This window comes from Salmo salar, chromosome 11, assembly GCF_965601325.2.
Source record: "Salmo salar chromosome 11, fSalSal1, whole genome shotgun sequence".
NCBI classification, from domain to species: domain Eukaryota; kingdom Metazoa; phylum Chordata; class Actinopteri; order Salmoniformes; family Salmonidae; genus Salmo; species Salmo salar.
In genome coordinates, this window is record NC_138301.1 from 88433795 (window position 1) to 88457231 (window position 23437).

Genomic DNA, 23437 nt, shown 5'->3' on the forward strand with positions numbered 1-23437 from the left:
GTGGCAGCATCATGCTGTGGGGGTGTTTTTCAGCAGCAGGGACTGGGAGACTAGTCAGGATTGAGGCAAAGATGAACGGAGAAAAGTACAGAGAGATCCTTGATAAAATCCTGCTCCAGAGCACTCAGGACCTCAGACTGGGGCGAAGGTTCACCCTCCAACAGGTCAACGACCCTAAGCACACAGCCAAGACAACGCAGGAGTGGCTTTGGGACAAGTCTCTGAATGTCTTTGAGTGGCTCAGCCACTCAGCCAGAGCCCGGACTTGAACCCGATCGAACATCTGTGGAGAGATAAATAGCTGTGCAGCAACACTCCCCATCCAACCTGACAGAGCTTGAGAGGATCTACAGAGAATGGGAGAAACTCCCCAAATACAGGTGCCAAGCTTGTAGCGTCATACCCAAGAAGACCTGAGGCCATAATTGCTGTCAAAGGTGCTTCAACAAAGTACTGGGTAATGGGTCTGAATACTTATGTAAATGTGTTTTTTTTATTATAAATTAGCAAACATTTAAAGTTTTCACTTTGTCATTATGGGGTATGGTGTGTAAATTGATGAGGAAAAAAACCTATTTAATACATTTTAGAACCTGACAAGGTCAAGGGGTCTGAATACTTTCTGAAGGCACTGGATATTAGCATTTTCACACTTCATGTCCAAATCTATGATTTGTAACTTAATTTAGTTACACAATCAATTTAACATACTTTAGAATGTTTTGGACATGACGTGTGAAAATGCTAATATGATTAATATGACCACTGATTTTCATTGGATTTGTCCCACAACAGCAGCAAGGTAAAGCATGGATTTCTGTCATACCTTGTCCATAAACTGCTTACAATACATGATGAAATGGTCTCACTTCTAGATTTCTCAAACGGAGCAATGGTTTCAGCCAAACAAATAAATCAGTTCTAAGCACATTAAACCAACTAAGAAACGACACATTTCAATACCATTTTATTCATAAAAATATATTACAATAATTGACAATACTAACCTTCAGTCTGAGATACATTTCCGCAGTAAGCACCCATCCCTTTTAACAGAGGATGAAATAAGGAATACGAGGGATTTAATGAAAAACACAATATAAAATTCATATTTTCACAGACATATGGGATCCCAAAGTGTGTCTCTTCTTACACTGCACACCAGTGTAAACACAAATAATCCTCTGCTACAGCTAAATTAAAAGAACTTGTTTCTACAATTCAGTCTCTGGCCTAAAGAGGTCAGAGGACAGGAGAGAATGTGCAATAGAACACTTCACATGGTCTGCCTCTGGCTCTTTTTTGGGGGGGGGGGGGCGTCAATAAGTGAAGACTTCTGCCACACAAGAAAAGCTACTGGCAAATAGGTCCAGGGAAGCAGAAAAGTATACAAACAATGATTGCAATCCACATGAGGGCTCTCTTAGAAAGTAACCATACAAAAGAAAATGAATTTAAAAAAAACATAAGAAAAGTATGAACAGTATTATTTGGCCGTTAAATACAAACCCCATTAGATCACTGTCAGATAATGACACTTTCATTTTGTGCTGAACAATTCAAGAGAGGATTATGTCAATGTGTGTGGCTGCGGAGCTGAACGTTTCCACTTCAATACGCACCAAGACCTGTCTGATATGTAATGATGACTGACCACAGTTCAAAAACTCAAATGATTCACCTGAAATTAGTGTTTCATAACAAATGCTGACATAACAAAATGCAAAAAGTGGTACGCAAACACTACAAAAAAATAGTTACAGCCTGGTTCCCAGATAAGGATATTGCTAAAGCATAAACGTATCTTGACAGTCATTATGCAATGTGAAAATGAGATTGCACTAAGGCCAGACTGTTTGGTATGACAACGCTAGAAGTATAAACAGATCTGGCAACCAGGTTAAGTCTTCCAATCTAAGGCAGTTTATTTTATAACTTTGCCAAAAATGTCTAAAAACCTGTTTTTTTCTGTGTCATTATGGGGTATTGTGTGTAGATGTGTGATGAAAAACATTTAATACATTTTAAAATAAGGTTGTAACGTAACAAAATATTGAAAAAGGGAAGGGGTCTGAATACTTTCCCAATGCACCGAATATGACTATGGATCACGTGGTTTAAAAAATAAAACGTATGTTCTGAACTTTAAGATAACATCTATAATATAATTTAGCAATGTACTAGGTAGGGGGTATAGCAGCAATAGGAATTAGGGAAATAACTACAGGCACACAGCCCACACTCTCACTGCACTCGAAGCACGGACCACTCAGTGCACATAACTTGAACTCCTCAAACACCCCCATCCTACGGAAAATGGTTAAAGACAAGAGTTTTTCCTAACCAACAAAGATTCTGGGTCTTATCTATAACCCAGAGTTTTTCCCAGTACAGGTCACATGGTCTGAATAAGGTAAGAAGGAAAGTGCTCAGGTATGGGTTGGTGAACTTGTTATCCATGTGCTTGTGTAGTCTACAGTGTTCATATGCAAAAGTTTCATGTGTGTGCATGTGTGTGAACGAACGCACACATTTAGGTATCAGTGTTCCACATTCTCCGTTTCAATTATTAGTTCCTAAGAAGACAGTTATTGTTCAACCACTATTCATCGTCTATCAACAAAATCATATCTTTGCTGGATTGAGGGATTGAGGTTAAACTTCCACTAAGGCATGCATTAAAGCTGGAATCCATAGCGGTGAAGCTGCAATGTCCGTTTGCGATATTACAATACTATACTTCAAACAACGAACACTGCCCCCCCCGGACATCACTGTATGCGCAGTAGAACAGCACAGTATGTTCAAATATATTTAATTTTAAATGATGCCGAATGCTCATTTCCTCAAAACAATAACAAATGCGCCTGGGCTGGCCAGTGGCGCGGCTTGCCTTTGCTCTTTTCTAGCTCTTCAAATGCTAGCAGTTATAAAGCAATAATGTGAATGGCTGGGTATTTCAAGTACACCTAACAAAACTTAAAAAAACTGAGAATGAGGAACTGTGTGCAATGCATGTGTAGCATGTCACAAATGATACTATGTTTGTCCCGGTGGGCTTGGGTCAAAAGTAGAGCACTATATGCTGAACAGGGTGCCATTTGGGACACAGACTGTGCATTTGGCTGTGAAGGAGGGGGTATTGAGGGACTGCTCAGTCCTCCAGGCCTTGGCAGGTGAAGAAGTCCTCCAGCTCGCTCAGCCTCTCGATGAGCATAATGTCCAGGTCGGAATCGTCGGGCCTCCCCCTCCGGCCCCGGCCCCTGGGGCCCTTCACGCGCAGGGGCAGCAGGTTGGCTCTGGCTTTTCGTTTGCGCGGCAGTGTGAAGTCTTGGAAGTCCAGCACGCGCTTCCTCTTCTGGTGGCCGATGCAGACCAGCGAACCGTTCTTCTCCTTGGGCTCCTCAAAGATGGTCTCTAGGCTCCTGGTATGGGAAAACAATATGATTAAACCATATACTAAAGAAAATATGAACCATATAATAAAATAATATTACGGGTAAAATGTGTATTTTGAGCATAATGAGAGAAAGACAAAGAGATTCTTCAGTGCCTTCGACACATATGGGCAATACAAAACATTAGGAACACCTGCTATTTCCATGACAGACTGACCAGGTAAAAGCTATGATCCCTTATTGATCTCACTTGTTAAATCCACTTCAAATCAGTGCAGATGGAGAGGAGACAGGTTAAATGTTTTTTTAAGCCTTGAGACAAAAATGGTGTATGTGCAAGACAAAATATTTAAGTGCCTTTGAACAGGGTATGGTAGTAGGTGCCAGGTGCAAGTTTGAGTGTGTCAAGAACTGTAACGCTGCTGGGTTTTTCATGCTCAACAGTTTCCCATGTGTATCAAGAATGGTCCACCACCAAAAGGACATCTAGTCAACTTGACACAACTGTGGGAAGAATTGGAGTCAACATGGGGCCAGCATCCATGAGGAAAGCTTGACACCTTGTAGAGTCCATGCCCTGAAAAATTGAGGCTGTCCTGAGGGCAAAAGGGGGTGAAACTCAATTTTAAGAAGCTGCGCCTAATGTTTTGTACACTCAGTGTACGTGTTGTGGCCCTAAAATGGCACACCTGATTCAATTTGTCAACTAATCACCAAGCCCTTGACTAATTGAAACAGGTGTTCCTAATGTTTCGTACACTCAGTGTATGTGGCCACCGTGTACATATAAAGTATGTATAAAGTAAGCCAAGCATCAGGTCTAATATCATGAGCCAAGGTGGCTGCAAGAGGAGATCTCTGGGCAGCGATGAGAGGTATAGACTACAGTAGATATGCCCATTTAAAAACAGCCTACTGACTGACAAAGTGTTTCAATAAACTGTGCGTTGTCATGCTCAACTTAAGGTACAGTTTGAATAATAAAAATGATGACTGACCTGTTGGGAGTGGGTGATCTATAATTCTTGTTGGTGTAAATCTCCTCCAAGCTGAACTCCTTCTTCTTCAGTCTGATGCAATGTACACACAAATAAAAACATGTGAAACACAGTTGAGACACAGGAGGATAGTTGATCAAACTACTAGTTCGACATAACGGCCCTGTTCAGACGCATCTTCCAGCTTGACTTAAGTATTTACTATTGGCAATCTGTGTGATCACACGAGCCCCTATAAAATCAATAATCCTGTTGTTTTGTTAGTTACTGTTTCCCCCTCACCTCTTTGGTTTGGGCAGGCCCATGGGCGTGAGGTTGTTGTCTGGTTTGGGAACAGTCTTCCGAATGCGGATCTGGGAAACCCTCTTGGAGTGCTGGCCTGGCTGGGCCCCCACATTCGCCTCATACAGACCTCCCTGCAGGGCCACAGAAAGAAAAAAGTGAACAAGGTCACAGAACCCGGAAAATATTTGTATTTTAATATGGCAAGGAAGTCACATGGGAGAGGTACAACTAACTGGATTGCAAGCGTTTGTACGAAAACAAGGGAAGAGGTGCTCAAAGGGAATAAAAGATATGTATCCCTCTCCATGGAGAAAAATGAGCATCCTCATTAGTCAACACCAAAATGGTGTTCCCACTGTCCCACGGCATTCACCAGCCCCCTTAGGACCAGGGCTAGACTGCAGAGACTGCAAATGAGATTTCGCTAAAATCTGCTGGAATGTTTGTTGAGCATGGTCCCAATAAATTGTTAGGATAGTACATAGCATCAGAGCCACACCTATATTGAGTAGAAGGCTTTGTATAGTACAACCAAACAAAGCCCAGGCTAAGAGTATAGTGTAGGATGTGTACAGTTACTGTATATGGCAGGCTCACCTCTCTGGATGGGCTGCAGCCATGCCCATGCAGACCTGGGTATTTGACGTTGGCAGTAGCGATGGCAAGACTGGGTACAGGCTCAGGCAGGTTATCCAGACGCATGGTCTTGGGGCTGTGCCCATGGCTGGTTCTGGGTTTGGAAAGGGCCCGCTCTGGGGTGAGTCTGACCCTACATTGCTGTGTGGGTTGAGACGTGAGAGATGTGCTGCTGGGGCAGGACAGGAAGGAGAAAAACAGTTCAACTGTTAGAAAAAGTATTTTTGATCAAATTCATAGGTTGTGCACCGTTACAAATCATAGCCACGGGAAGTAGGTGTGCTGAAGCACCTGCTCAAAAATCGGAATTAACTAAAAATCTTCATTACAAAATCAATCCAAAAATGAAACAATGATATAGCCTGTAGTGTGGGTGTAGGAAAAAAACATTCTACCCCCCCCGTCGGCGAAAGAGTCACCGCACCCCCACCCCCCAAAATCTTCCCGCTGCTATGATTACAACATTGTGTTTATATTTCAGATGCCACTGACAAAAGAAGTAAAGGATGCAATGTACAGAGTGTACAAAACATTAAAAACACCTTAATATTGACTTGAACCCCCCCCCCCCCCCTTCCCTTTTCAGCAGCCTCAATTCATCGGGGCATGGACTCTACAAGGTGTCGAAAGCGTTCCACAGGGATGCTGGCCCATGTTGACTCCAGTGCAGTTGTGTCAAGTTGGCCGGATGTCCTTTGGGTGGTGGACCATTCTTGATACACGCGGGAAACTGTTGAGCATGAAAAACCCAGAAGCGTTGCAGTTCTTGACACAAACCGGTGCGCCTGGCATCTACTACCATACCCTGTTCAAAGTCACAAAACTTTCGTCTTGCCCATTCACCCTCTGAATGGCACACATACACAATCCATGTCACAATTGTCTCAAGGCTTAAAAATCCCCTCGTCTACACTGATTGAAGTGGATTTAACAGGTGACATCAATAAAGGATCATAGCATTCACCTGGTCAGTCGATGTCATGGAAAGAGCAGCCAATACCTAATGTTTTGTACACTCAGTGTAATCTGGCCACATTGATATTTAATCCAATCCGTTATTACATTGTGTGGTGGATCTGCATTTTATGGAGATTCAATACTGTCCCACGTCTAGACAAAACAGGCATTCATCATACTGAGTGGCTTGTTGCATGTGCTGATCACCTTGCTGCGGTAGAATTAAGCAATAAGGCCCGAGGGGGTGTTGTATATGGTCAATATACCACGGCTAACAGAGGCTCCTCAGAGGAGGAAGGAAAGGACCATCCTCCTCGGTGAAATGTAATTTAGAAAAAGACAACAAAAAAATAATACTATACTAATATATTCATATGTCACCAAATAATTGATTAAAATACACTGTTTAGCAATTATATTTTTTGGTTTTTAAATGTAACCTTTGTTTAACAAGGCAAGTCAGTTAAGAACAAATTCTTATTTACAATGACGGCCTACCCCGGCCAAACCTGGACGACGCTGGGACAATTGTGTGCCGCCCTATGGGACTCCCAATCACGGCCGGATGTGATACAGCCTGGATTCAAACCAGGGACTGTAGTGTCGCCTCTTGCATTGAGATGCAGTGCCTTAGACCGCTGCGCCACTCGGGAGCCCCGAGGGTCTACAGTAACTTCAACATCACTGTCTGGGCTAGCACCATGGTGTCCATCTGGTCAGGGTAAACTAATTGGTAACGTTATGTATTTATAGTCAATTTGTGTGTAGGGAGAAAATATGAATGTGATCAAATTTAGTTTATATTCAAAATTGGGCTGGCTAGTCTGCCTATGCGTTTTTTTTAAATCCAAAATGATTAACTGGAACTAATCAATCAACATAGTGATGACAGATGTTAAGTCTGTTTTTTATAAGGCCTACAGTTGCATAGGCCTGCATGATGTAAACACGCATAAAGCTCAGCCTGGTGAGTTCTATTGTCTATCAGTTGTTGTCTATGTGTCTGGGTAGAGAAAACCCCCATCCTAATCTAGTCTAAATATAATGTATATGAACAAATATAAGGTAGCTGCAGTTTGACAGGGTTTTCATCTTCCCCAGGGCCATACATTTTTTTCAGGAGTTTTTTAAAACCAATTTGTAAGTCGCTCTGGATAAGAGCGTCTGCTAAATGACTTAAATGTAAATGTGACCGGATTAGGAAAAACGGGTCCCATTATAGCCCATATAAAACCTTTTTACAACTGATTAATCACTGTCGTACCTTATTAGGGTCCAGAGTTTTCCTACTTAGGTTAACATATAAGGCAAAACCCCAGGGGGTAAAAACTGCCCCACGACAGTGGGACCTATGGTGCCACCAGTCTGCTTGCAGGACTCAGTTATCGTCAGGTATGTGGATGATCAGGGCTTTATTCAGGAATGTTTCTTGGGATACTTTGATTTGTCAAGTGGGCGCGATGCGTAATCTGTGTTTGACTTTATGAATTTTGAGACGTCTGAGTTTAACTTCATAGAGCAAATCGTTGTCCAAACCTACAATGGCACAGCTGTAAAATAATGTATCTGCTATTTGTATTTACAGTCAAGTCCCCTCCTGTTCCCTGATTTAAGAGGTGATGACCACTCCACTACCATTGTCAACTTTTCCTGACATTAACTGAAGCCACATCTCATGTGCCCGCTCATCCACTGGTACATTGAATGTTTCCCCTCCAAATAGTGAGTACCCCTATCAATTTTCTCTCATGTATGTAGAGTCAATCACATAGACAAAACACATTACACATCAATGATGTTACCTTGCTGAGACTCATTCTTAGCTCTTTTGTCTAACAGTGTAGTGTCTTGTGTTATTGTTTTTTGTCTTCTAAGTCAAATCCTGTCCTGCACTGGTCACACCTCTGAACACCTCAACTCATGCCTCATTCAATCACTGCTCTCATTTCCCATAATATTGTACTATAAACGTCTTTATTAAATGCTTTAGGTTAAAATAATTAGTCTGCCGATTTTGACACATTTTGTTGTATCCGTGCATTCGGCGCTTATACCGTGGGTCTCCCATCCTCTTCAATTATTCAAGTCACCAGCCTCCACTGACGGCTAAGGTGCCTTAATGCGATTATAAAACTGGTTACCAACGTTATTAGAGCAGTAAAAATACATGTTTTGTCATACCCGTGGTATACAGTCTGATATACCACGGCTACCAGCCAATTAGCATTCAGGGCTCGAACCACCCAGTATATAATTCCTGATAGAGGAAGTATCCTGACAACAAGGCCGAGCATAACTACAAATACAAACAAGAAATCAGATGAGTTTCTTCAAACGCTACCTCTAAATCCCTCATTATCTCAGAGCATCACGTCATTTTCACAAGTCAAGATCACGTTATAGACTGACCTGTGGTCATTGCCCAGGCCAGGAGGGCCAGTGTAGTCCTTGAGGGGCAGCAGGGGAAGATGCATGTACTTCTTCCGCGACTCCATGATCTGACACACCACAGTCTTCACCTCCGTGGCCGACAGTCTCATGAGGGGAGCGGGGCGCTTGTGTCTGAACCAGTGGCGGAAGGAGGTCGGGGAGGAGGCGGCCAGCACAGTGCTCAGACCCCCCTTGGAGATCTTAGAAAAGCCCATCTGGCTGAAGAGGGACATGGGGAACTGGCCAGTGGCGTGGAGTAGGCGGGAGAGACCACGCTGCAGGGTAGAGGTGTCTCCGTTCAGGAGTTTGCTGCAGCAGCGGGAGAAGGTCTGGGCTAGGGACGCCAGCTGCAGGGGGGAAAGAAGCAAGACTGGGCTGCCTAGAATCACCAGTGGCTGCCAGTGGTGCTGCGACGTCTCCTCCTGCAGCTCCAGGAGTGTCATGGCTAGAGCGCCACCAGTGCTGCTAATACCTTTTAGCTGCCGCTTCTTACAGGAGGGCCGGTCCTTATCCCAGTGGCGCTTGAGCTTGGAGTTGAAGAAGTGCGGGAGGTTCCCCCGTCTGCTTTGACCACCATCCGGGGGTGAGGGGAGCTCCGGAGAGGGGCTGGCAGCTATGAGGTGGTTGGCTGTGTCCGACAGCTGGAGCAGGAGGGTCTGGCACTCATGGTGGGTGGATTGAACACCAACGATGAGAGATTTACAAGAGCCATTTCGGGGAGAGGGGAACTTGGAGGCCACGGAGGTGTCCAGAGAGGGGCTGGTAGAGTGGAATGGCAGGAGGGCTTGTTTGCCCTTCTGAGGGTCCATGTAGCCAGTCATGGGTGGAAACCAGGAATACGGCACAAAGACTGAACCTGATGGTGATGATGATAGTCGGTCTGGAGATTTAAATTGGGCATGGCACAATGGAGAGTGTTGCTGATTAGTAGGTACGGTTAATCTAAGAGAGTGATTTTCTTGTCTGCCGTATGACACCCTTATACTCTCCACAAACCTCTCGTGTTGTTGACTCCACTGCTTCTCATCGGCTGTCTCCCTGCCCACACCAGCCTGCGGTTGATCCTGTACCTGGGCGGAGAAGCTACCCTTGATGGACATGGCGGCAGTGGAGTCGAACTCACCAACCGGGTGTGCCTTTGCTTCCCTCTTGTTCCGCGTCTTCCTCTCAGGCTTCCGGTCTTTCTCTGCCTCTTTGGAGGACTGAGTGTAGGCCGTGTGGTCAGTGCGAGGTGGGCTGGTGATTCTTCGCTGGAAATCAGTTGGAGCTATTCTGCCTGTGTGCTCGTACCTAGATGAGCCTACGACTTTAACAGAATGTGCCAACAGAGAGCAAGCTCCTATAGGGCTCAACTGGACCACCTCAGAAAATGCAGCCATAGTCCGACCCTTACCTAGAATTGGACACGTTGGGACCTCAGTGCTTTTGGATTGGCCTTGTGATTGAGTGGGGACGTGTATATGAGGAGGGTGTGGATGTGTCTCCATACTCCCTCTCCTGTTCCCTTGAGTGTCCCCAGATTGTGCCTTCCAAGGGGATAGAAGGGTCACTTCCTGGCTGTCATTAGACTCTGTGTCCACCAGGGCAGAATTGACCAACCAGGTGGGAGCGTCCCGCCACTTCTCGCCAGCCAGCTCCATGTCCAGATCCTCAAAGTCCGACATGGGGGAGTAGTTTCCCTGTATGCACCCCTCTGTGACCGCCTCTTTTCCGACAGAGGATAAGAAGTGTCCTGACTCTGTCTTTTTCATTTCCCCACCTAATCCCTCATCGTGGTCACAGTGCCGGGCCGGACTGTGGCTAGGTGAAAATGTAGTCGCCATCCTCCATTGACATCCAGTGAGGCTCCCCTTGTCTGTTCCAGAGCAGCCCATATTGCATGAAGGGTTTGGACCATGTGGTAATAGCTTGGTGAAGTCCAACTTTTCTTCGCTCAGCGCTCTTGGTTCCTTTCCTGTACCAACACAAGAAGCCAAAACATTACTCACCAACAAAATATTCAATCAAGTACTTAAACACAGCAGCATCTAGCACACAGACAACAACCTAGCCTTTCATATCCTGTGTGTGTCAGTATGACTTAACGAACGATCGATATGATCCACACTCATCTTAAAAACAATTAAACATTACTTTATAAAATGTAACAGGGGAGCATGCACCCACTTTTTAGTGTGGTGCCTTCTAATCTTTAGCGCGTCAGCCTCAACTCACCCAGACCATGGAGAGGTGACAAGTCCTGTTTGGTGGTGGCGGTCATCCTTCTCGCCAGCTGGCCCACCTGGGTGTTGAGCAGGGCCAGGCTATTGCCATGTTTTGTTCCCTGCTCGTAGAGCTCCTCCATCCTCCTCTCCACCACCTGTAGCCGCTGGCACAGGGTGCCCAGGGCACCCGTCAGCAGCCGCTTCATCTCTGCCTGGTGGGGTGCCAGGCAGCGCTCCAGGATGCCCAGCTGCTCACCTGTGGGGCTGGCCGGAGGAGCAGGGCCAGGGGGGCTGGCTTGAAGCGGAGGCGAGGCCCTGGCTGAGGCTCTGGAGGTAGGCTCTGTGTACAGAACACACAGTCACAGATAGGTGAGAAGCTGCGTGGGGACTGGGGAGGTAGGCGGTTTGGGTAGCTGAAGGATTTGGTTGCACTGTTTGAGATTTGGCATGGTGGCTAATGACCAAATGGGAACGGCATCTCTAAAACCTTGGCAGTGCTCAAATGAAATTCTTAGATTCACTGATTCGCCTCCTTGACTCATCTGATGTCTGTACTATGTAGTGTCATCACTGCTGTTTCTATATAACAGACTGATATCAACAATGGTACATTACCTAGTTGTTTTGGATTAACCAAGACATTGCCTTTGTTGCCGGGTCTTTGAAAGCCTTGGACCTGAAAATGTCAACACACAAGTTTACACAAGACACACACATGCAGAAACATAATCATACACTAAAAACAAGACACACATTCCACACCTGGTCTGACACTTGTCTCTCTGTCCTTCTGAAGTCGGCAGAGCCAGCAGTCCCATAGACATGACCTCTCAGACTGGAGACTGAGCCCAAAGTGCTCTGCCTGTGCTCCACCGGGATCTGTTGCTCTCTCCCACCAGAGTCCATCCCAAGATTACCATCTCTAGCTTTGCTCTCTGCTGGTCTGAGAGACATGGTCATCAGAGGTCCTACACCCGCCGCAGCAGTCTTCTGGTCCTTGCTAGTCTCTCTGCACCCTGTGGCCAGTTGTTCATGGTACAACTGGGAAAGAGGGGGGATTGGATTCACCAGACCCACCGACATGGTGCTGGGTATCTGCTGACCACCTCTTGGACCAGCCGGAACAGATGACAACATCATCACATGGGCTGAGAGACCAGTACAGGGAGAAGAAAGGGGACAAGAGTGGTACCTGGGTCAAATTCCAGTTCAGACAATTGTATGGCCAATACAGCATGGTTGATAGATATCTTGGTCTAAGACATTATGATAGCTGGATAGTCAACTTCATGTAATCCAAAACGTCATACATCTACATTTTAAAATGTCTAAAATAAGATCAGATTTAAATCTTATTCTTGCAGGGAACCTAGTGGCCAATACCAAATAAATTCACTATTATTGCCCAAAGCAGTGTGATACATTCTCTTCATATAGCTATCGTTACCTTACCCCACACATAATTCTTGATTGCTGCAACAAGTAAACTGATTCGCTGCACGCACAACCTATGTTTTGTGGTTTGACGGATTGAATATACAAGCATGACCAAAACAGACACCAAACATAAATAGCCCTACGAAGCTCGCCGTCACGTATAGAGTTATAACAAGCTAGGACTGTCCCCGAATCTTGGTCGACCGAGAGTCATCGGTTCTTTCAACCAATCAATTGGTCCAAATTTTTAAACATGTATTTTTCCATATATAGACACACCCTATGTTTGAATAAAATCAACTATATTGTGCACTTGGAAAGTATTCATACCGCTTGACTTTTTCAACATTTTATGTTCCACAGCCCTTATTCTAAAATAGTTTCCTCCCCCCTCAATCTACACACAATACTCCATAATGACAATTTGGACATTTTTGCAAATGTAATCAAATTTAAAAACCAAAATACCTTATTTTCGTAAGGGTTCAGAACCTTTGCTATGGGACTCAAAATTGAGCTCAGGTGCACCCTGTTTCCATTGATCATCCTTGAGATGTTTCTACAACTTGATTGGAGTCCACCTGTGGTAAATTAAATTGATTGGACATGATTTGGAAAGGCACACACACGTGTCTATATAAGGTCCCACATTTGACAGTGCATGTCAGAGCAAAAACCAAGCCATGAATTTGAAGGAATTAGCCATTGAGCGCCGAGACAGAATTGTGTTCAGGCACAGATCTGGGGAAGGGTACCAAAAAATATCTGCAGCATTGAAGGTTCCCAAGAACACAGTGGCCTCCATCATTCTTAAATAGAAGAAGTTTGGAACCACCAAGACTCTTCCTAGAGCTGGCCGCCCAGCCAAACTGAGCAATCGGGGGAGAAGGGCCTCAGGGAGGTGACCAAGAACCCATTGGTCAATCTGACAGAGCTCCTCTGTGGAGCTGGGAGAACCATCCAGAAGGACAACCATCTTTGTAACACTCCACCAAATCAGGCCTTTATGGTAGAGTTGCCAGACGGAAGCCACTCCCCAGTAAAAGGCTCATGACAGAACGCTTGGAGTTTTCCCAAAAGGCACCTAAAGGACTCTCAGACCATGAGAAACAAGATTCTCTGGTCTGATGAAACCAATGCTGAACTCTTTGGCCTGAATGTCAATTGTCACATCGGGAGGAAACTTGGCATCAACGGAGAAAAGTACAGAGACACCATAGTGCCCTCGAAGCTCATCCCTAAGCTAAGGACCCTGGGACTAAACACCTTCCTCTGCAACTGGATCCTGTCGGGCCGCCCCCAACTGGTAAGGGTAGGTAACAACACAGCCACCACACTGATCCTCAGCACAGGGGCCCCTAGGGTGGGTGCTCAGTCCACTCCTGTACTCCCTGTTCACTCATGACTGCACAGCCAGGCACGACTCCAACATCATCATTAAGCTTGCCGATGACACAACTGTCATGACGTTGGCCTCTTTTGGTACAGGGAGGACAGTTGACCCCCTCCCCTTTGTACCATTTCCCAACCTACCTTCCCCCCACCCAGTCCCTGTGTGAAAGGGTTGCAAAAACCCTAAGAGGAGAATCTCCTACCACATGTTTCATAGAGAGACAAAGGAAATTCTTCCAACTCATAGGATTGAAGAACCGAGCGACATGTGTGTTTGGGAGAAGGTATGGAAGATTGGTGAAGAATCCAGCTACGAACTGATCCGCTTGGTACAATTTTGTGATACTCAGAAGAGACAATATTGCCATATTACCATAAAACTGTTTATATAATAGCATCAGCTTGAGACTTGCATCATAATGGTTGTATAGAATGTATTAATAATGATAAAGCTTTTGTAAGACATTGAGATGCTATGTACTGATGTAATGTGATAGAATTGTATTTCTGTAACCAAGTCTAGCTCAGTCATCGGCCCGCCCCCAGGGACACATACAGGACCAGGCGTCATTTGACAAGCCTGTTCTATGGGCACTATAAAACACCCCCTGATTTACATTTCCCCAGACCAGGCCTCGACTCCATGGCCAATAGGTTTTACCATCCAATTCCTCTACTGAAAGTGAACCATACCACGTGGTTAACTTTTAGACTATTGATACCGACAGAATAAGAACAAGTCTTTGATATTAATTATTAGTCTGCAGCTAAGTAAATTATATCATCGAACGCGAAGACCAACGAAACAACCATTCTATGACGACATTAATGAATGTCGCTCTGAAAGATCCATTCTAACCGGAGAGAGAGAGAGAACGCGGAGAAAACTTCCCAACAGAACCGAACTCTCCAACAAAGAACGACGACACACTGAGCGTAAATATATATTGATTGCAATTGTTCCCGAATGAGTGAGCCTTCAATTGTCAATTGTTAATATTAATGAACTCTGTGTAACTTCTCAGCTGACCGTTTATGACCCATTGTCTAACAGACCAGCCATGCCTGTTAGCCATTAGCGCATATTACTATACCAATCCTTTGTGACGATAATTACTGTTTGTATGTTTTTCTGTTAATTACTTAGTGTAGTAAATAAATGATTTTAAGACAATTGATGTATGGATGATTTTAGTAAAGACTGGGTTCGTGCAGATACAACAATTTACGACGTTTGGAATGAGACTGGACTAAAGGTAAAATACACCATTTAAACCAGAAGATAATCGGCCTATACTATAATAGAATAGAATATTATAGTACAGGAAAGTTATATTAGGAAAATTATAGCTTTGTAATCTGAATATTCTCCTTGGTGCCCCGATCTCCTAGTTAATTACAATTAAACGATTAATCAGTTTAATCGCGTGATAATAATTACAGGGAGCTAATTGATAAACATATCTTCAGTTTAATGGTACCCCCAAAGACACGACACAACAGTGGTAGGCCTGATCACTGACAACGATGTGACAGCCTATAGGGGAAGTCAGAGACCTGACCGTATGGTGCAAGGGCAACAACCTCTCCCTCAACGTGATCAAGACAAAATGAGATGATTGTGGACTACAGGAAAAGGAGGGGGCGAGCACGCCCCCATTCTCATCGGGCTGTAGTGGAAAAGGTTGAGAGCTTCAAGTTCTGTGGTGTCCACATCACCAACAAACTTTCATGGGCCAAACACACTAAGACAGTCGTAAAGAGGGCACGACAAAGCCTATTCCCCTCAGGAGACTGAAAAGATCTGGCATGGGCCCCCAGATTCTCAAAAAGTTATACAGCTGCACCATCGAGAGCATTCTGACTGGATGCATCACTGCCTGATATGGCAACTGCTCAGCCTCAAGGCACTACAGAGGGTTGTGAGTATGGCCCAGTACGTCACTGGGGCCAAGCTTCCTGCCATCCAGGACCTATATACCAGGCGGTGTCAGAGGAAGGCCCTAAAAATTGTCAGACTCTAGCCACCCTAGTCATAGACGGTTCTCTCTGCTACCGCACAGCAAGCGGTACTGGAGTGCCAAGTCTTGGTCCAAAATACTTAACAGATTCTACCCCCAAGCCATAAGACTCCTGAACACCTAATGAAATGGCTACGCAGACTATTTGCACTGCACCCCCCTTCTTTTACAACGCTGCTATGCTCGGTTTATCATCTATGCATTGTCACTAACTCTACCTACACTACCGTTCAAAAGTTTGGGGTCACTTATAAATGTCCTTGTTTTGAAAGAAAAGGCAATTTTTTGTCCATCAAAATACAGTGTAGATATCGTTAACGTTGTAAATTACTATTGTAGCTGGAAACGGCAGATTTTTTATGGAATATCTACATAGGCCTATTATCAGCAACCATCACTCCTGTGTTCCAAAGGCACGTTGTGTTAGCTAATCCAAGTTTATAATTTTAAAAGGCTAATTGTCCTCTTGCTCAGATGTGCACCGGGGCCTCCCACTCCTCTTTCTATTCTGGTTAGTGCCAGTTTGCGCTGTGTCTGGAGACACCTGAAAATAGCTGTGCAGCAATGCTCCCCATCCAACCTGACAGAGCTTGATAGGATCTACAGAGAAGAATGGGAGACACTCCCCAAATATAGGTGTGCCATGCTTATAGTGCCATACCCAAGAAGACTGATTACTTATCTAAATGTCATATTTCTGTAAAATAAAAAAAATAAAAAGTTGCAACAATTAATAAAAAACTGTTGCTTTGTCATTATGGGGTATTGTGTGTAGATTTGAGTAACATTTTTTATTTAATCAATTTTAGAATAAGGCTGTAACGTAACAAAATATTGAAAAAGTCAAGTGGTCTGAATACTTTCTGAATGCACTGTATGTAGGCTATTGAGCTTGTCTGTTGCTTTAGCTGATGTAACAAGGCTATAGAAATACATTTGATTTGACTTTCAGCACTGCCATTCAAAATTAAGACGGAACGGTTCCGTATTTCACTGAAAGATTAAACGTTTTGTTTTCAAAATTATAGTTTCCGGATTTGACCATATTAATGACCAACGGCTTGTATTTCTGTGTTTTAATTATATCGAACCCACAACCCTGGCGTTGCAAACACCATGCTCTACCAACTGAGCCACACGGGACCTACTACCATACCCTGTTCAAAGGCACTTAATCTCTTAAGGATTAGCCCCTTAAATCTTTTGTCTTGCCCATTCACCCTCTGATTGGCACACACACGTGACATCAAGGGATCATAGCTTTCACCTGGATTCACTTGGACAATACATTGGAGATTAAAAAAATTACAAGTACTGGAAACAATAGAACACTATGAAAAATCTGGGAAACCAGGCCAAGTATTCATAGCTGACTTTGAAAAAGGCTTTTGATATAGTACGACTGGAATTTATATATAAATGCCTGAATCACATTTGGTGAAAGTTACGTATAGTAATCCTAGGTGTAAAATAGAAAATAATGGCTACTTCTTAGGAAGTATTAAACTGTAAAGAGGAGTAAAACAAAGGATGTCCATTATCGGCATATCTATTTGTTATGGCAATCGAAATGTTAGCTATTAAAAATCTTTAAAAAAAAAAATCAGATCCAACAATATCAAGGGGCAAGAAATCCAGGGCTAAAAAACTAAGGCGTCATTGTACGCTGATGATTCAGGTTCTTTTAAATACACAACTTGGATCCCTCCACAGCCTCAGAGGATCTAGATATTTTTTCTGGACAATTTAATGTTTCACTATAAAAAAATATATAAAAAACTGAGTAGGATGGTCGTTCTTAGGGGTTGGGCAGTATCCAGATTTTCATAGTCATTACCGTCCTTCTCTCAACTTCGGATCTACGGTATTACTGGCTTAGTACACATGCGCCAAAAAATGCAAAAAAGCCCATTACCTGAATGCTAACAAAATTAGTACAAGTAATAGCTAATTTCCAGAGGCTGCAAACTAAATATGCGAGCGCAAAGGAAAATAAACAAATTGCAGACAGGCAATCCAGCTCATAAAGTTATACATTTAGGTAGGCGCTACCGAATGTCGTTTTTGGTGAGTTTGGACATTTACAAGTGAATGTGAACGAGAGACATTGTGCAAATGAGCAAAGTTTTGACACATGCAGTACTGTCTCTTCAGCAGTATGTCTACATGTTGTGTCTGTGTGGAGTCTGGAGTCACTAGGGCAACAGACCTGCCTGCTAGGAGAAGAGGGGGGATGAGCCGATGGGCTGAGAACTGAGGGGAGGAGAGGACTTGCCTAGTTAAATAAAATAAAAAAATGTAAAGAGACAAAACACAAGGAAATCAAGATAACAGTGGCAGCTGTACAAATAACCAATTTTGACTTCTCAAACATGGCAGAAAGCTAACACAATATGATTCGCCGTCACCTTATTAATTCAGACACTTACTTAGATAGCAAGTTAAACTAGGGGTCGTGTTAACGCATAATTCTGCGTTTTTTCACACAGGATAAAAAGATAACCCACAAGAAATATCTTGCTGCATTTTATAAATGCATATCTAAAATGGTTATTTTTGTAATTTCGGCTGGGCGTCATACCAATTTTGTGCTTCAGTTGCACTTTTCCACTCAGATGAAAATTCACTAATGGGCATTCTATCAGCACACAGTTCTCCGACCGGTGTGGTTTATTTTCTGCAGTACTTTTCTTGTGTAGCCAGCCTATTTTTCTCCGCTAAAATGCTAGATTAACTTTAAGCAAAACATTAGGAAATGTAGCTGGCTACCTTCTTTCGATGATAGGCCTAAACATTAGAAATAATGATGGCCATGAATCATTTTTGCAAAAAAGACCTTGCTTTTTCATTTTAAGTTAATTTACTTGTGTGGCTGCCAGCCAAATAGCGTTGCACTTCTGTCATCTGATGAAAATTAAGCTATTTTCTGCCGAATGTGTTGCACTAATGTATTTTCTGTGAAGGAAAACTATAGCTGTACTTCCCTGATCACTCTATTGAAGCAAAACACTTGACTTTCAATATAAAAACGCAACCCTTGTAAATACACAGCTGGACTCACCTGCTCCCGCTTTCTCCTCTTCTGCTATTTAAAACAAACACATGACTGGCTCAACTGTGCTGGGGAACTAAGTAAGATTCATCATGTAAAATGTGACAGGTGAAATAAGAACACAATCTGCTTTATCTCCTAAGCACAAGTTGACTGCAGTTATTTACTTGAATTTCAACAAATATTAAAACGTATTGAAAACTTAAGTTTCAGTGATATTGACTTTTGAAAAACCATCCCGTGGCCATTTCCAAATACCCCGGTATATACATACTGCCCAAACATAGTCCTTCCCTTCCTCCTCTGAGGAGCCTCCACTGGATCACTTGACTTGTATCTGCTCTGTGAGTTAACGTTACAGACTGCAATGCTGTATTGGATGAGTTATTTGTTTGCCCCCAGTAACTCTGGTATGTATGTTTACTCTTTTCCCATATATCGCACAGTTTTTGTAAAGGGATTTTTCATCTTTTGAATGAATGGTTCAATACCTGAGATTTTTGTAGCTATTCCAACGTTTGGAACCACCATAACCAGAATGCTGTTGAAATTTGTATGCTAAAAATGAGTAGCCATGCCAGTTCCTGGAACCATAACCGCAGAAACAGGGGCGCCCGTAGCTGCCCTCTAGCAAGCAAACTATATAGAATTAGGCTTGGCTGCAGTGATTTCAATGATAAAATATTGCTTCCGTACCACACTCGTCCCCACTTGCGTGAATTTAGTTGAAAAAGTCACTTTGCCATGTGGACATAGGGGCGAGGGAGCGTGAACAGGACCGGACCTAAGATGGGGTGGGGGGGCAATCTTTATGCGAATATACCACATTCATTGCGGCACGCTTGACCAATTGAAGCTCACTACAGCCCCTACTGGATTGGCAGTTGATACCTAGCACTAAGAAATAACGACACACATAGTTTACATTTCTTTTGTATTAGAACTGGATCATTGCTCCCATCAAAATGTTGTGAATGACATATATTCCTGTCATAGTCACCAGTCAACTCCATTACACTCAAAAGTTACTTCAACCAGTGAATACTAGCGATGGCTAACTATTCTACCTGTCGGTCTTAATGAGTGTTAGCACGCTAATAGCAAACCTTGCACACAAAAAGGTATATTTTCTCAAGGGGAATGTAGTAGTTTGCTGGATTGAATCCCTGAGCTGACAAGGTAAAAATCTGTCGTTCTGCATCTGAGAAAGACCGTAAACCCACTGTTCCCCGGGCGCCAAAGACGTGGATGTCGATTAAGGCAGCCCCCCGCACCTCTCTGATTCAGATGGGTTGGGTTAAATGCAGAAGACCCATTTCAGTTGAATGCATTCAGGTTGTACAACTGACTAGGTATCCCCTTTCCATAGTTTAATAATGACACCACCAAAGTATGTTTTATCAGACATTTCAAACATTCCCAGCTAATAAGAAAACAGTCATGGTATTTCATTTAAGAGAATGAACAAGGCAACCTTGGGGCTAATTTGTATGGGCACCTATGGCCGATTGAGGGACTTTTGAATCCGTATCCCAGTACGGCCCACGTGACTGCAACTCCGCGAGGGGCTGTGCTTGCGTCGCCCAACGGTCCCCCCGCCCACTTCGCTCATTGGAAAAAAATAAATGGGACAATGTTGTTTCATCGCCCCAAACGTGCTCTACGGATCTTGGCTGGTACATATCATGTTAACTATTAGCAAAAATGTGGATAACCATGCTAGCATTGCCCTCATGTAGGTTCTAACAAGTTAGCAAGCATAATAGGTCATGCTAGGTATCAACAGTAAATTCAGTAAGGCCTGGAAGCTATAACTTTGATTGGTCAATAGCGCTCGGATGTCATGTCATGGAGTATTTGCATAACGTTCAGCTTTACCCAACTTTGGTCCCACCCATAGAGAATGATGGAGAAAGCATCCCCATATAGTTCCTTTTATGCCATCTCTGAGTGCACTGGCAGATCAATTTTTAAGTAGTCAATTATCTTCACGATTGGCTGACCCATCCTGATGACCCGGTTGCACATGACTCCAACAGGGTGATCAGGAGGGATCAACCCATAAAGTTTAAAGTCCCACCCAGTTGACTACATTAAAATGGTGGAAGCCCACAATGGCACTGCCCTTGCTAAAACAGCCTTTTGGCCTCTATCATTCTCTATGATCCCACCCTGTTCATGTACCCTCGCCCCCCTCTATCGTGTTCAGTGAAGAGGTACCGATAGACCCGGTTAATTTATACATTTAATAATGAATAAAACGGTGTCTAAATGTGGGTTACGCACATAATAGCTAGTCTACTGAAACGATACAATTGTTGAAACACTGAATACACTCTATAATAGTACGACTGGCTACACTTTGTATATTATAGCTAGAAATTAGTTTAACCAGAATCTGGGTTTACATGAGACGTTGAATATGGCGATTATCCTTTAAACCCAGTAAGCAGCCATTCAACTTGGCATTCACCAGCTTTCAAGTTGAATAATGTCACATTACATTTTATACTTACCAAAGAATGGAGTTACTCTGTGCAACTATCGTTATTATTGCTGCCACGGCCAATATGTGGTTCTAAAAAAGGTGTAGATAAAAAGTTACACGCAACCGAAAAATGGAGAATCGCCATATTCAATGTCTCCTGTAAACACAGATTCTGGTTCACAATGCGATCAAAACGATGTGGAAGGGCACGTGCTACACGTCTCTCGCTCTGTTCAAGCATTTTAGCCGGCAGGTTTAGAAAATTGTAATTATACCCTACCTCGGCCGGAGCTCTGCGCCCGCTGTGAATATTTGGCGTTATCAAGTGTGCCCTACAAATTCCTAGATAAAAGTCCAGTTTGCTGTTCCGTCCCGTAAAGACTTCATTAGTTCGCTAACCGCTGCGCATACGGTGGAAGCGGATCTTGTCGGACAGGAGAAAGGCAGGTTATTACATTTCAGAACCGACCCCCTTATAAGCCAGTTCAAGAAGTCTGTTTAATATATCTAGATTACCTTATACCGGTATTTGGCAATGTTTGTTGGCAAGAAATACATATTTCTTTACGAAAAAATAACTAAATTAGTCTCGGATCAGGGCGAGACAATTGACAGGATTGGATTCTAACTTCCTTACGAACGACTCAGCCATTGGCGGAGAACAACGGGCTAGGCGTACTCAACTCCTATTGGTGCATCGATGAGACATTGCATTATGGGTTACCAAGATATTAACGTAAATACAGTAGGCATAAGCAGTTTGCCTAATAATGTGGCCCAGTGGCCACTAATCATTTTTGAGCCGTGAGTCAAAATGCAGGCCAAGATCTACAGCTCAGATAAAAAAATAAAAAAAAAAACGTTTTAAAAAGCATAAGCCGATGCAACGTTAACCTATTAAAAACAGTTATGTAGCCATGATCTAGGTTTGTTCAGTAGGCTATAGGCTCAATACATTATCATTGCATATTGGCTATTATTGAATTGCCCTGCCAATGTTGTTCTCAGACCATTATTAAATAATATTTCAAAACGTGGGGTATATGATTACACTGGTAATATATCATTTGTTGTATTACTTGTGAGGCATAAATTGAAATAATTAACGTTTTTATTTTACTGAATTGATGGTTAGGCTCTCTCTCAGCTCATCCTCCCTCCGCTGACTGGACGAAAAGGGATACAGTCTTCCAGCTGATGGTGAAACTTAAATCGCAGACACGATTATCTGAGCTATCTAATTGGCCAGTGGTAGGCCTATAGGTGCTCTTGATTTGCTCTTCGGAAGGCGGAATTTGTACCTTCTGAGACACATGAGATGGTTCAAAATGGGAAAACTCCATTAGCTTAAGTATTAAGGCAGTCGCATGCTTCCCAGTCGAAACAGTTCACGCAAATATTGTGCCGGAATTGTGTGACGTTTTTGTTTGTTTTGGTGTTTGGCAGATTTTTTATTGTTTGGCTGTTTACTGCGCACAGCATATTGGGCGCGTTTCTTTCCCCGAGCGTTGACCATGTGTCGCTGACGCCTACCAGATCTTACAATGCCTGGATATGTATTTTATGTATCAGCTAATCACAGTATGTTATAGCAATCTGTCAGTTGAGGACGATGACGTGCATGCAACGTCAGAGCAGGGAATGCAACTTTTTCTTGATTGTCTATTATATTGACAAGATAGTCAAGTGACCGCTCTCACAATGGAAATGCATGTCCTCAAAGATGGAATGCAGGCGGAGGAGGAGAGATCAGGTGGGACCATTCTAGCCAATGAGAGGGCAGAAAAGCATGAGAACAACAGATGGATAGAGGACTCCTCTTTGTAACTGTGCCATGATAGCGTCTGTTAGCCTTATGGGGCGGCAGTTAGGCTAGCGGCTAGATCTTTGGCCCAATAAACAACAGGTTGCTAGTTTGAATTCCCAAGCAGACTAGATGAAAAATCTGTCGAACTGCCCTTGAGCATGACTCTTAAACCTAACTGCGCCAGGGTCGCCATCAATAATTGCTAATCCCTGGCCGTGACCCCACTCTCTGAGGGTGTCTCAGGCAGAGAGGGATTTGCAAAAACCACATTTCCATTTTCACAACACACTTGTACAGGTTACACACTTATATCAGTGCATTCATAACAACCT

General features: G+C 43.5%; 1 protein-coding gene across 4 annotated transcripts; it reads right to left on the reverse strand.

Annotated features, from left to right (window-relative positions):
- Positions 1–952: 952 nt before the first annotated feature.
- LOC106563022 (uncharacterized) lies at positions 953–21944 on the reverse strand. Of its 4 annotated transcripts, none has more exons than XM_082958131.1 (9): positions 21815–21944; positions 11671–12056; positions 11524–11584; positions 10919–11248; positions 8684–10658; positions 5279–5489; positions 4679–4812; positions 4397–4468; positions 953–3425 (listed from the first exon to the last, which is right to left on the reverse strand). In XM_082958131.1, the coding sequence occupies exons 2-9, from the start codon at positions 12046–12048 to the stop codon at positions 3155–3157; spliced, it is 3432 nt and encodes a 1143-aa protein (XP_082814257.1). In that variant the 5' UTR covers positions 12049–12056; positions 21815–21944; the 3' UTR covers positions 953–3154. The 4 variants fall into 4 exon arrangements, with proteins under 4 accessions (XP_082814257.1, XP_082814259.1, XP_013983692.3 ...); XM_082958133.1 differs by having other exon boundaries at positions 5279–5486; positions 21579–21941; XM_014128217.3 differs by having other exon boundaries at positions 21579–21941.
- Between the last annotated feature and the right edge of the window lie 1493 nt (positions 21945–23437).

Bases quoted from the DNA above. Each gene is read 5' to 3' on its own strand.
- LOC106563022 (XM_082958131.1), bottom strand. From the start codon at position 12,048: ATGATGTTGTCATCTGTTCCGGCTGGTCCAAGAGGTGGTCAGCAGATA. The intron at 11,585-11,670 runs GTGTGGAATGTG...TGACATTTTCAG, and splicing joins AGAGACAAGTGTCAGACCAG to GTCCAAGGCTTTCAAAGACC. The intron at 11,249-11,523 runs GTAATGTACCAT...TTCTGTACACAG, and splicing joins GGTTAATCCAAAACAACTAG to AGCCTACCTCCAGAGCCTCA.